Below are 14,108 nucleotides of genomic sequence, written 5' to 3' on the forward strand. Positions count from 1 at the left end.
GTTTAGAAATATCTGTTGAATATCAAATTTCATCATCACTAAACAAATTCTCTTCTGGATAATCGCCAATTTGAACTATTTCAGGCTTCACAAATGAACCGCATCCCTTCTTTGCATCAAAATATCGTGTCCCTTCTAAGGAGCCATCGTTTTTTCCTAAAGGTTCATCATATTCTACGCCAACCCAGTAGTTTATTTGGGTTGATTTGATTTCAGGGATCTTTCCTATATATCGAACAGTTCCACGTCTTTCTGGCCCATTCGGTTCAACAGGATTGATTACAATACAACGAGCTCCAACCTTTATTCCTCTAGTCGCAATAGAAAGCAGCTCTAGTTTTTCTTGTTCTTGTTGCTTTGTTAACCCATTAGCTTCATCACCAGAATTTTCTTCAGCAAAGCGGCCCAGGTGATTTTGTTTTTTCCATGCTAAAACTGAATCCGTTCTTTTCTCATAAACTGAATTAGGCATTGTATAAAACTCGACATTTGTCGTATCAGTAAAGTTCGGTCGATTTGAAAGCGGTCGGGTATCGTCAACGTTGATGCGTCCATATTTCTCTAAAGAAAAGCCTTCCAAGGTGGTGGTGTCTTCATCTGCTGCAGAAATGATGATGGGCTTCGATATTTTTGATGCACCATAAAGTTGGATTTGTTGATTGGCTGGCGGAATTCCGGTGATTGTTTCAAGCCGAACTCTGAGATTTTTTATTGTCCATGATGGATTAATTCGTCGCTCAGATGAAGTATTCTCAGATGTCACAAAAAGTGGGATTTCAGTCATTGTAAATGGGTAGAGTTGAGAGTTTCCTACTTAAGACACTGAAGAAAAAATTGAAGAGGCGTATGTTGGGTCGGAGTTAAACTTTTTTTTTCAAAGGCGCAGCAACGCAAATATATTTTACACATTTTTCCTCCTCTTTTTTTTTTCTTTCTCTTTTTATATCTTTAACTCCCTATATTTTTATTTAAAAAAAATATAGAAATTCTGAGTTTTTTTTTTTTACTTTTCTATTTTTTCTATTTTTTTCATAAGTAATGAATAGCACGCGCAGATCATCGGCAGCGTCATCCAATTTTGCTGAAGACCGTGACACGTCTTTTCTCTTGAAGCGGTTTCACGCTTTCAAGGCAAGCCGACCAACTTGGACGCGTTTCAACTCCAATCCATGGATACTCAAGATCAACAACATATTTACCTCTTCCTATGTTAATGTTCTTTTGATTTTTGTTCCCCTTGGTATTCTAGCTTACCAGCTTGGCTGGGGTGCCAAAGCAATCTTTTTGCTTAATTTTTTGGCCATCATTCCGCTTGCCGCACTTATGGGTTATGCTACAGAAGAAATCTCATCTCATGTTGGTGAGACTGTTGGTGGTCTTCTTAACGCGACATTTGGTAACGCAGTTGAACTTATTGTTGCCATTGTTGCTTTGGCTCGAGGTGAAATTCGCATTGTCCAAACCTCCATGCTTGGTTCAATTCTTTCCAATACGCTTCTTGTTTTAGGCTGCTCCTTCATTGCTGGTGGATATAATCGAATTCAACAAACTTTCAATGCCACGGTTGCACAGACCATGTCATCTCTCATGGCTCTGGCCGTCACATCGCTTTTAATTCCTGCCGCTTTTAACTCTTCTTTCCCTCATCCTAGTGAGCCTGGTCAAAACACTAACCAGGCTGTTCTCAATGTTTCTCATGGAACATCAATTATCCTTCTTATCATTTACATTTTCTATCTTTTTTTCCAACTTAAGACACATGCCCAATACTTTGAAAGCATGTCTGAAGAGCCCAATGATATTGAAAACTCACCTCAGATCATTTCCAATGGAAATGAAACCACACCTCTCCTTGCTGGTGGAAGTGATGTCGAAGTCCAAGAAGAATCTACATTGAGTACCTGGGAAGCCCTGGGTCTTTTGGGCCTTATTACAATTGTTGTCTCCTACTGCGCTGACTATCTGGTTGATTCAATTGACGAGATTGTCACTGAAACGGGTATCTCTAAGACGTTTATTGGTGTTGTTTTGATCCCTATTGTTGGCAATGCAGCTGAGCATGTCACTGCTATTGTAGTTGCTACCAAAGACAAAATGGATCTGGCTGTTGGTGTTGCCATTGGCTCCTCAATGCAAATTGCTTTGTTTTTGACTCCTTTCTGTGTGATTGTTGGCTGGATTATCGATCAACCTATGTCGCTGCTTTTCACTACGTTCGAGACATGTGTGCTTTTTGTTTCGGTACTCATGCTCAACTATATTGTGCAAGATGGAGAGTCTAACTGGCTTGAAGGTACCATGTTGTTTGGTACATATATGGTCATTGCCATTGCCTTTTGGAACTACCCGTAAATTTAAGGTCAGTTGGCATATTCTTCGTAGTTACATATATCTGTATTGTATGGCTACTCTTTATTAAATGCTTACCCCAGAACTAAACTTAAAAAACTTTACAGTAGCAATTTACATATTAAATAAAGTTTTCTACAATAACACGCCTTATCCCAGCACACCTAATGGGTTATATTTTAAGTTGATGAATCAAAATAATCTATGTAACTCTTAAATAGGTTTTGAATCCTTATATTACACTGTTCATGACTTCTTAAAGATATTTTATCAATACTGAACTTATGCCAAATTTTCTTATGTCTTTTATGTTTTTGATAATATTCCCTTAAAAATGAAAAGATGTTCTTTGTTTGCTTCCAGCTTTGGACAAAATAATCCGTACAGGCGTAATACCAAAATTCAAAATTGGAAATAGGAAATATGAAAGTTTTTTTGGGTAACTCTATTAGACCGCACCTTTGTTTAATATGCTTATGTAATTATTTTTTATTAAAAGGGGCTGTGTCGAAGTGTATCAAAATTATGCAACGCCTTCTCTACAATATGTACAATAAAATTCCACAAAAAAATAATTATTAATTTTCTTGTATTAAATAATATAAACACTCGATTTAACTTGCACAAATATGTTACCCGGTTTAAATATGAAAAATTCGAAAATTCGGAAATTTTAAATTTTAAAAAATTGTAACAAAATTGTAATGGGCAAGATAGGCTTAAGAATAAATCAAAAAATTTTACCACCTTTCGCCATAAAACATAAGTTTAGACATCAACGTCTTATCAGTTTAAAATAAATACCTAGGTTACAATGGAGAATCAAACTCGTGTAAGTCTATGAAAGATATCCAAGAATTAAATTATCTGTTAGTTTTTCTAATATAAGAAAATTTTAATTTTTTCGTGTTAGCAATTTAGCAACAGTTACAACCAAAATTATCAGAACCGTGGAGGTTCTAATAACCGGCAATATAACAACAATAACACCAACACCAACACCACCACCACCACCACCACCACCACCAACAACAACAACAACAATAACAACAATAATAATAATAATAACAGAGGAAACTACCAAAGAAGGAACTATTCAAATAATTATCATACCAACAATGGTGGAAACAGTGCTGGAAGTACAGAAAAGCAAGAACGTGCTCCTAGACCAGGTGAAGATAGACCCAAAAAGGAAGCAATTATTGATCTTGCTCAATATTTTAATAAAAAAGTAGAGGTTAAATTGATGGGTAATCGTGAGGGTATGTTCGAAAAATTTATAATTTGATTAAATGATCATTAACACGCTTATTTCTCAATGTTATAGTTGTTGGAATTTTGAAAGGTTATGATCAACTGATGAACCTAGTACTTGATGAAACAGTTGAAACTGTCACTTGTAAGTTTTATTGCCTAATTTTTGATCCTTTTTTTTCAATTACTGACGAGATTTTAGTGGAAGAACTCACAACTACCCAAAAACCACGAGTTAGAAATTTAGGGCGAGTCGTTGTTCGGAGTACCATGCTTTACGAAATTAATCCTGCTGAGGGTGTCACATCTATTGATAGTCCATTCACTGAAGTTGTTCCTGGGGTTAGCGTTCCAACGGGACCTGGGTCTTCTGTGCCTGCCTAAGGATTTCTTACATTTTTTACAAAAAACCAATTTAATTTTTTTTTTTTTAATATAACAATGTATTATTTGGGTTTAGATTTGCATTTACACGGTATTCATCATAATAACCTTGAAAACAAAATCTATTGATATCTATTGATACCTAAAAAGTTTCATTTTACCATGGGGTTACAGTTGAAAGCTTTATTGTTAAATAAGGTAAATTTAATGACATACAAATGATAAATGATTAGTAATATATAAAAATTGCAATTATTAGAATTGCATTAAAGTATGTAATTACATAACATAATTGTAACATAACATTAAGTTATGACTTAAATTTATTGGCTTTTTTTCAACATCTCGCGTTTTTTTTTATTATTTTATTTAAGCATATATATCTTTTATTTTTGGTTCGCGCGTCTTGCCGACACTACTCACCTGAATAAAAAATTGAAATTCATACCTTTCTTGCTCATACATTTTACCATTGCACTCACTGTGCACAATCAAACATTCTCATATCTTTTTATAATATATATTTCAACTAGTTTCAAATACTTTCATCATGTCTAAAGGTTTGTCAATATATTTCTTTAATTTTTTTTTTATTTAAAAATCTTAAATCATTAACCTCGTTATCTCGATTCTTTTTAAACATATACTTAGCAACAAGTAACTCGGAGGATAAGTCTGATTCCTTGTTAGTACCACCTTCGATTAGTTTAAGACGATCTTCTAGAACGACTAAAGGAAAACATTCACGTTTTGAGCGTGAAGAGGAACTTTTGAATGCTGCTGAACAATCTACCCCAGACAAACGCCACAATACTGAGCCCAAGATATCAAAAGAAATTTCTAGGTCAAACACTGGACTAAGTAAGGAAGAAGAAGAACAAAACATAGATTATGACACAATAGATAAAGAAAGTAAAAGTGGAGCGGGGCAAGCTGATGCAAATCACGAAACAAGCAATTCCTCCAAAAAGAAAAAGTCGAATTCTAATAAAGGAAGCGGGCGCGTGCGAACAAGCAGAGCCAAAGGTAATGTCTCTCAAGTTTCTAAAGAAATTGAGGAACAAGACGGGGAAGATAAAGAAAACAATGGTAGTGATGGTATTGTTTCATGTATTTGTGGAGCCTCTGAGGATGATGGTGAACTTATGGCTGAATGTGAAAAGTGTTTAAAATGGCAGCACAGTTCCTGCATGTTAGAGATTGATGATGCTGAAAAACTTCCGGATCATTACTTTTGTCATGATTGCAGACCCGATTTGTATCCAAATATCGAGATACTAACAAAAAATGCAATCGATAATGCAAAAAAACCTCAGCGTCGACGTCGCAAAAGTAGCACCAAGAAGACTGTTGCAGCAGTTAACAAATCTTCGCAATCACCACCTCTTCATTCGCCTACAGATTCTTCTCAGCAACACATTTCTAGTAAATCCGGAAAATTAACTACTGGAACGGCACCTGTCAAACCCGAATTAAAACCAACCCGAGTTTCAGCTAGATTATCAACAAAAAAACGAAGGTTAGAAACTGAAGTGGAGGTAGAAAAGGAGAACCTGTCTTCACAAATTGAAAGCAAATTGAAAACATCAGAAATGTCGTTAGACTTGGAAACCTCAAAGATAAATGAGCCAGATGCAACCCATCTTCTAAATTCTAGAGAATCAAATGAAGATCAGCAGGATTCAGAGCAATCCATAGATAGCTTTGATGACAAAAATTCTAAAAGACCAAACAAAAAACACCGTGCTAATGGGGTAAGCAAACATAAATTTCTCATATTTTATTCTAACAATTTTTTTTTAGCATGATCACCCTTCTGGTACGGACACTTTAAGAAATTCAGCCCGGAAGACTGCTGTTGAAGCTCTTCGAAATATCCTTTGTAAATCAACGATTCCCAAAACAGTTGAAAAAACAACTTTTGAAATAAAATTACCTGAAACGATAGAAACCTTAGCAGAAAGTTTAAGCGTAGCTCTTGAAGAAGCATTATATCAAGAATTTGCTGATAAAGATGATACTAGTTCCGATGTTGGCCACAGATACCGTTCAAATTTTAGGATTATCACTTCAATACTTAAAGATGATGCGAATAGCGACCTCCATAGACGGCTGGTGACAAACGAAGTTAAAGCAAAGGAATTTGTCACAATGGAACAAGAAGACCGCATGAACCCTACTTTAAAAAAATTTGCCGAATCAGTGCGTGCTGAAAGTACTCGAAATGCAATTCTTAAAGTCGATGATGGCCCACGGATACGCCGAACTCATAAGGGCGAGGAATATATCACTGATGATCAAAATACAAACAACAATTTTTCTGATAACCAGTTGCCAACAACCAGTGAGCTTATAACTAGTTCCAAAGTTGATTACACAGGAGGGTCTAAGGATGCAGTTCTTGCTAGGAAAGAATCTGAGTCTCTTGATAAAAACAACCAAAACAATGAGCCTGTCTCAGCTAATAAGAATGGGTTATGGGGAAATGGTGAAAGCATTGCAATATCTACAAGCAATATGGATATTGCATCAGCACCTGATGAACTTTTAGAAAATGAAACTAATATTGATGTAGATGAGGAGTATCTTGCATCTTCAACATGCAATTTTTGGTCTGGATCAATTTTCATGGACATCATCACAGAGTTTCCAGTAAAGGCAATTCATCTATGTGGGCCTCCTGGTTTTGATCCTAATAGATCTTGGCCAACAATAATGAACATGGATCCTTTGTTATTGGTCGAGGGTAGACTCCCTAGTGATCGTGCCGCTTCATATTTACAAGAGGTAGGCAAATCTAAAGATATCATTTCGATGATCATTCGTACCAATGAAAATGGAATTTCTCCGAACCAACCTCATGGTGAAAGACCAATGTTTAAAGCTCTTTTTGACTATTTTTTCACACGCAAGAAATTTGGCGTTTTTAAAAAGGACAAACCTATTGTCAAGGATTCATATCTAATTCCTATTGAAGATGGCCAAGAAATCCCAGATTACTTGTTTCTTTCCGATGAAGCCCGAAACCTCCTTGAAAATTTTCTTCATAAAGACAAAAGAGTGATTCTTGGCGTATTTGTATCTCGACCTCAAGTACAGAGTGCTCAAGTACAGAGCGCTCAATCACAATACTCTCCTATTAGTTTAGATAAATCGGTTGGGTTTGGTAAAACTAACACTAAGAGTTTGGCTTTGACTGGAGCTCTGGCGGCAGCTCTTGCTGCAACTAGTAGTAGCACACCTGAGCCTACATCAAATGCTAATACAACTACAACCACTCTTCAAGACTGGGGATTTAGTAATTCGGATTTTGCAATGATTCAAAAACTAGCAGGGGAAACCAACCAAATTAAACCAACGTTAAACGTTAGTAATTATAAACAAGTCCCAACTCAAAAACCCTCTGGCCCTCGAAAACCCAAATGAGCTTTATGAACTACTTTAGGTTATTAGTTACCTAGAATTTAACAGGTTTCTTTTACAAAAACTCAAACAATCATTGCCAAGTAACGAATGTAATATTAATAATGGAAATCATTTTTACTCTTTTTTTTTGTTGTGCTTAATAAAATTACTATCTTTTCACAGATACACAAGATTGTGGTAGGTATGCCTGTGTATGACCGCGTGTTTTCCAACACTGATGGTCTCGGGTTCACGTTCAACGGGGAGGGCGAGGACTCACGGGAAGCCGGATCTTGGGAATACAAAGTACTGTCATTGGCTAGGGTCTCGGAGCACACAGATATACCGCGTGGCGGCCTATTGCTACAATGCGACGGCACGGACGCTTGTGACGTATGTCAATGTAGAAACAGCATGGGCCAAGGCGCGGAATGTGTACCAAAACAAGCTAATAGAATGGCACACCCTTACCCTGACCATGGAGTTTTTGATTGGTTGGTCTCTTTCCTCGTAAATTCTTTTTACCTAAATAGGGGTTATCTGATGATCAAGATTAAACCACAATCTTTTCTCGTTTGACAGTGCGATAAATCATTTAAAAATCTTTCAATTTCTTTCTTTTTTTTTTTTTTTTTTTTTTTTTTTTAAAGGTATCAATATATATTGAATACATTTCAACCTGGCCTTGTACGGTTTTTTTCCATCTAATCAGCTGTGATAATCCAGCATTTTTTTATTACTTAAATAGGATTTTGTACAAGCAAGCAATCACTTTGATAAACATCAAGACAAATAAATAGACATATTTTACAACATTAAAAGTTTAAATTATTTAGCATCATGTCGTTGCCACTAATAGCGCAAACTGTGAATACTCTTGAACAAAAACCAAGTAGAGAAATACCATTTCGTCCTGGCCATAGCCCGTTCACCCCCGAGCGAGTACCAGAAATGGTAAAATATATATTCCAAGGTCGAACAATTGGGTTATATTATCAGTTTTTTTTATTATCAGTTCTTCTTTTTGCCACAGCTATTCATTGGATTCAAAAGTTAAGATCTTCTAAAACACAAGCACCAAAACTCAACAATCTTAATCCAGCAGCTTATCAAGTTCGATATGAAAAAAATCAAAAAAAGAAAACAAATGACAGTAACGAACAGCTTTTCAAGAACATTACATTATCGGGAGGTACACGCATTGCAGCTGATAGTATTGACATTTATCCTCTAATACCAAAAGCCATGACTCGGCGAGAACAACTCACTTTTAATCAAAAGATATACTACAAGATCAGTGGTTTCTTAATTAAACAACCAGAGATCGAAGCTTTTATGTACTGCAACTGGGGGATGTCACTTTTTATTACGGCGTATTATCTGATTACTCTAGGATTTATATTTTATGAAGTGCAGATAAGGTACCCTGTTATTTTAGCATTTCGACTAGGTCTTATTTCAGCTGCCAATCTGCCTTTGCTATATGTTTTTGGAACCAAACACTCTCCGATTTCATGGATGATTGGCTGGTCATACGAACAGTTAAATATGTTTCACCAACATATTGGCAATGTCTGCATCAAAACTTTTATTGCCCATACCATTATATTTTTATATTATTTTCGGTTAGAATATCTTTTCACACATCTCTGGTCAGCTACTGGTATAGTTGCAGGATTCTGCTTTTTTATAATACTTTTAAGCGCTCATCCAGTTATTAAAGAAAAACTTTACGAATTTTTTTATATTGTTCATCTTTTTGGTTTGATTGTTTGCTTACCTGCCCTTTGGTATCATCATCCTACTACTCGTCCTTTTGTTGCTTTAGCTATTTTTTCAATAATTTATGATCGAGTAATTCGCGTCATAAAAGATTACCGATTGGTATATAGCACTGTGGAAGTTAAACCAGGTGACACAGTTGTTATCAAAATCCCTACTAGAAAGAACAATAATTTTGATACTAAAATTCCCTTTGGATTTCTGGGTCGTTTGCTGTCAAGTAGACCGCTTATTCCTTGGAAGCCAGGGCAACATGTATTTATTACTGTTGTCGGGTGCAAATTATTTGAATCACATCCCTTTACAATCGCATCAAATTATGAATCAAGTACTACGATGGACCTTGTAATTCGAGCACGTAATGGGTTTACTCGTTGTCTATTAGAGAAAACAAAAAACACTGGAATTTGTGAACGATGGGTTATTATTCATGGTCCTTATGGAACTCCGATAGAAGATCGACCGCTTTCGGTCGTTACCGTTGAGAAAGGTGCCGGTATTAGCTCTGACAGTGAATTACCCAACTACTACGACAATGAAAATTATGACGTCGTTAAAAATTCAGTTGTTGTCAACTATCAATCTATCAACCACCTGTCATCGTCATCATCAAGAGAAAGCATATCGTCACTCCTGCCGGCAGAAATTGAGACAAAGTTTGAACCATCACGTTCTAAGATCATTCTTGTAGCCGGAGGGTCGGGGGTTGCATTTACTTATCCGCTATATGAAGAATATCGGATGGCACTTGAATATGCTGAAGCTATTCGCTCTGGAAGAGAGAATCATGAAATTAATGACGAAGAAGCCGATGCATATAGTCTGGGTTCAATTGAAGGTTGCAAAATCACTTCAATTGATGTTCCAGAAGTTTGGTTTTTCTGGATTATTCCTAACCGCGGATATCTTGAATGGCTTCCAGAATCATTTTCTCGGCAACTGGAATCACTAGAACAAAATGATACATCAGTGCATATTCGTCTTTGGGTGACATCTGAAAGAGGTGGACGCCCAGACATTGATAAGGAAATTAGAACAATGTTTTTTGACGGAGAAGAAGAACCCATGGGTGTTAAAAGAAGAGAAAAGTGTTACGACTCATGCTGGATTGGTGTATGTGGACCTTCTGAGCTTGTTAAACAAATTAGAAATGCAGGTGGCAAGTTGAGACAAGAAGGATATGACGAAGTGAAGGTATACACCGAAGTATTTGCATGGTAGAAGTCCCTTTTAGTGAAGGTGATTTAAAGATAAAGAGCATTCATTTTGTTTTGTTTATTTTGTTTATTTTAGTTTTTAACGTTTATTTTTTATGTCTTGTTTTTTTTTTTTTTTTTTTTAATTATTTATTAAATAGGTTTATTGCAGCAAAACTTTTTAAAAAATTGATCATTTGTTACGAAAGGAAAGGAGAGGAAAGGAAGAAAAAAAATAAAATAAAATAAACTTTGATGTAAAATTTTCTTTGTTTTTTGCGACTTTTTTTTAGTTCTATTTTAGATATCGACCAATTGATTGTGAAGCGGGAAGCACATTAAATAAAAAAATCGGATGATTTGGCTCTATGCTTGTTGGTAGAGAATAATTTTCTTTAAAAAGAATAAATTATAAGACCTTGTTACATTCAGGTTTTGGGTTTTGGCTTATCTTGAAGATATATATATATATATATATATATATATATATAAACATGGGCATCTTTTCCATCCATTTATTCTTTTTTTCCTTTCACTATTCCAACAACTTTTTTTTTTATCCTTTTTTTTTTTTTGACAATAAATCAATTCCATTAAAATGACTGTATGAAGATTTCTTAATTGTTCTTTTTTTATTTTATTGTTATTATTATTACCTACTAATCCTTAAAAAAAAAACTTATAGCCCAATCCTTCTTTTGTGTTAAACAAAATCAACGACGTTTCTTTTGTTGATAGACCAATTCCTACAATTACCGATCCTCACTACGTTAAGATCAAGGTCAGAAAGACTGGTATTTGTGGTTCCGATGTCCATTACTATACACATGGCTCAATTGGCCATTTTGTTGTCACTGAACCCATGGTTCTTGGTCATGAGTCAGCTGGCGAAATTGTCGAAGTAGGAGCCGCAGTTAAAACTCTCAAGGTTGGTGACAGAGTGGCCATGGAACCTGGCATTCCTTCTCGCTATTCAGATGAATATAAGTCTGGTCACTATAATTTATGTCCTCATATGGCGTTTGCTGCCACTCCCCCATATCATGGTACTCTCACCAGATACTACTTGCTACCGGAAGATTTCTGCGTGAAGCTCCCTGAAAATGTCAGTTTGGAGGAGGGTGCATTGGCCGAACCTCTTTCGGTTGGTGTTCATGTATCCCGACTTGCTAAAATTTCACCTGGTGATGTGGTTGTTGTTTTTGGTGCTGGCCCTGTTGGCTTGTTAATTGCATCATGTGCTTTGGCTTTTGGATCCACAAAGGTAATTTCTGTTGATATTCTCCCTCACAAGCTTGAGATGGCAAAGAGTGAACTTGGAATTCCTTACACATTTCAGCCAGTGAAGGGAGATTCATACAAGGAATCTGCTCAAAAGATTTGGGATATTTTGGGTGGAGTCAAGCCTAACATTGCTATTGACGCATCAGGCGCAGAAGCATCAATCAACACAGCAATCCATGTCCTTAAGGAAGGTGGTATGTTTGTCCAAGCTGGTATGGGAGCGGATGAAGTTACATTTCCTATTGCTGAATTTTGCTCCAAGGAACTTCAGGCCTCTGGTTGCTTTAGATATGGATATGGCGATTACAAACTTGCCGTTGAATTTATTGCTTCTGGAAAAGTCCCTGTTAAGAAACTGATTACTCACCGTTTCAAGTTCACTGAAGCTGAAGATGCTTTTAAGACAGTTATGGCTGGAAAGGCAGTCAAGGTTATTATTGATGGACCGGAAGACGAGTAATAATTGATCGTTAATGTTTATAAAAAGTATGGGTACGTGGTAAATATATATACACAAATCTATAGGCTAAAAATAATAACTTTTTGAAAAGAATCATTAAGTGGTAAATCAAATCTAAAAGCCCCCGATGCCCATATATGCTAAAAATTAAAATTTACGGACAGTTTCTATTATTAAGTCATTATTTTCAATAAGTAACAGATACTTTTTATTTTGTCTTTTGAGATTCGGCAGCTCTCTCGGCCTCTCTTTTAGCGTAGATTTGTGCGGTAAAAGGCTCTTCAAAGCCAAGAGCAATAATGTACATGACAAAAACGAAAACAGTCACAAAAATTCCAGCAGGTTTCTGGAACCACAAAGCGGTTCCCAGGAAGGATAGCGTAGATCCATAATACATGGGGTTGGCGCAAACATTGAAGGGGAAATCAGTAACAATGTTGTCCATTAGAATTCCAAAGTAATCACCGAGATAGGTACCTGTAATGCCCAGGGCCCACATTGAAGAAAGGACCAACACGTTTCCTATAGCAAACGAAATGACAGCAAGCGCTTTCACAATCAAATCATATTTAGCAAAAAGTGGCCATGAAGGTTGATCACGAAGAGCCCGTTCGTAAAGAAGATCACGGATGATACCTAACGAGAAAATGGTAACAGCCAGACCATAACAGCCATACAGTCTATTGCCACCAGCAAGCTTTGTGAGAATTTTATTTTTATATTCTTGTCGTGCAACAATGTTCCAAAAAATAGGATTGAATGCAATTGACCCAAGGGAGATTGCCAAAGATAACTTGGAGAAATCAATATGACTTATAAAGTCGGTAGCAAGTTCAGAAAAAGTAACGGACATTGTTATAATATATAATTGAATAATAAAAATGTAAAACCAGAAAAAAAAGGGGTAGTTTACAGAAAATGTTATATATAATAGGGAATCAGTCGTGTGATATAAGTGAATAACAGAGAGATTAAAGAAAGCTTGAACGAGATAAAAAAAAACAGAAAGAGAGAAAAAAAAGAAGAAAAAAAAAAAGAGAACAGGACTTATATGAAGTACTTGAAAAAAAAAATCACTTATTTTCAGGAACACGTTAACCTCGATAGACCAATAGGCAAAGCTCAGCTTCCCCAGGAAATGGAAATTTGGTCCCAACAAAATAGCAGGAGTTTTGACATGTGAAAGTCAATTCATGATGTTTGGTTGTAAGTTGTTACACATTGTAATATTGTAACAAATGGGAATTTAAAGAGTTCCGAACCTTAAAATAACATCTTCTCACTAATTTTTCCCACTCAAATATATTTTTATTTTTTTATTCACTACAGTAAGGTAAATAAAGCATAAACACTTTGTTTACAGAAAATGTCAAAGAAATATTGGCAAAACCAGAGTTATATTATTTTCTAATGTATGGTCTTTTGAATCTATTTGAAGGAAGCTAGACACTTGATTAGAGTGTTTCTGGTTTTGTTGACAGAGACGTCAACAGAGATTCCACACGAATAACAATAGTAGACATGATCACTCGGGGACAGCTTGAGTTTTGCTTTCCCGAAACTGGTGCAATTCTTACCGGTGAACCCCTCACTCTATTTAGAGAGTCTCGTCTCTGTCAATTGGTACTTGATGGAAAGGCGCTGGTAAAACGAATAGTGCAAAATCACTATCAAAACCTTGTTTATCCTTTTCTTTCTGCTAATACCAACCCATTTTTGGGTTTCGAATGACGGTAGTACTATGTTTTCATAGTTAGTAGAAAGATGTTTAATGATTTTGATAGTGATTGAAAGCCACTATGTTGGTTATTTTGGTTATTTTTTTCATAGTGCCCAGCATACTTTTTTGGTCTTTCTTGTAGACTTCATCTCTAAAATTTTCTTCTTCAACTTCTTGCTTTTCTCTTTGTGAAGCGATACATGGAATTCGTCTAGAAAGATAAAAAAAAATATTTATGCGCCAGGGTGCATATCGCTGAAGCTATTTCCTATTT

At 35.9% G+C, this 14,108-nt stretch overlaps 6 protein-coding genes across 6 annotated transcripts; 4 read left to right on the forward strand and 2 right to left on the reverse strand.

The window, feature by feature from the left end:
* Positions 1-22: 22 nt before the first annotated feature.
* Positions 23-784, reverse strand: SAPINGB_P003728 (uncharacterized protein; the record flags this gene model as incomplete). Its single annotated transcript, XM_031998444.1, has 1 exon — positions 23-784. The coding sequence occupies one exon, from the start codon at positions 782-784 to the stop codon at positions 23-25; it is 762 nt and encodes a 253-aa protein (XP_031854335.1).
* A 254-nt stretch (positions 785-1,038) lies between these two features.
* Positions 1,039-2,352, forward strand: SAPINGB_P003729 (uncharacterized protein; the record flags this gene model as incomplete). The annotated part of the gene is made up of 1 exon (XM_031998445.1): positions 1,039-2,352. One exon carries the CDS (start codon positions 1,039-1,041, stop codon positions 2,350-2,352), a length of 1,314 nt encoding a protein of 437 aa, XP_031854336.1.
* A 1,243-nt stretch (positions 2,353-3,595) lies between these two features.
* SAPINGB_P003730 (uncharacterized protein) lies at positions 3,596-3,987 on the forward strand (the record flags this gene model as incomplete). Its single annotated transcript, XM_031998446.1, has 3 exons — positions 3,596-3,611; positions 3,677-3,748; positions 3,806-3,987. The coding sequence occupies 3 exons, from the start codon at positions 3,596-3,598 to the stop codon at positions 3,985-3,987; spliced, it is 270 nt and encodes an 89-aa protein (XP_031854337.1).
* Positions 3,988-4,537: 550 nt separating this feature from the next.
* SAPINGB_P003731 (uncharacterized protein) lies at positions 4,538-10,395 on the forward strand (the record flags this gene model as incomplete). Its single annotated transcript, XM_031998447.1, has 5 exons — positions 4,538-4,547; positions 4,639-5,741; positions 5,791-7,353; positions 7,576-7,785; positions 8,446-10,395. The coding sequence occupies 5 exons, from the start codon at positions 4,538-4,540 to the stop codon at positions 10,393-10,395; spliced, it is 4,836 nt and encodes a 1,611-aa protein (XP_031854338.1).
* A 573-nt stretch (positions 10,396-10,968) lies between these two features.
* Positions 10,969-12,114, forward strand: SAPINGB_P003732 (uncharacterized protein; the record flags this gene model as incomplete). The annotated part of the gene is made up of 2 exons (XM_031998448.1): positions 10,969-10,974; positions 11,056-12,114. The coding sequence occupies 2 exons, from the start codon at positions 10,969-10,971 to the stop codon at positions 12,112-12,114; spliced, it is 1,065 nt and encodes a 354-aa protein (XP_031854339.1).
* A 208-nt stretch (positions 12,115-12,322) lies between these two features.
* SAPINGB_P003733 (uncharacterized protein) lies at positions 12,323-12,967 on the reverse strand (the record flags this gene model as incomplete). The annotated part of the gene is made up of 1 exon (XM_031998449.1): positions 12,323-12,967. The coding sequence occupies one exon, from the start codon at positions 12,965-12,967 to the stop codon at positions 12,323-12,325; it is 645 nt and encodes a 214-aa protein (XP_031854340.1).
* Positions 12,968-14,108: the final 1,141 nt, after the last annotated feature.

This window comes from Magnusiomyces paraingens, assembly GCF_902498895.1.
Source record: "Magnusiomyces paraingens strain CBS 517.90 genome assembly, contig: contig3, whole genome shotgun sequence".
NCBI lineage: Eukaryota > Fungi > Ascomycota > Dipodascomycetes > Dipodascales > Dipodascaceae > Magnusiomyces > Magnusiomyces paraingens.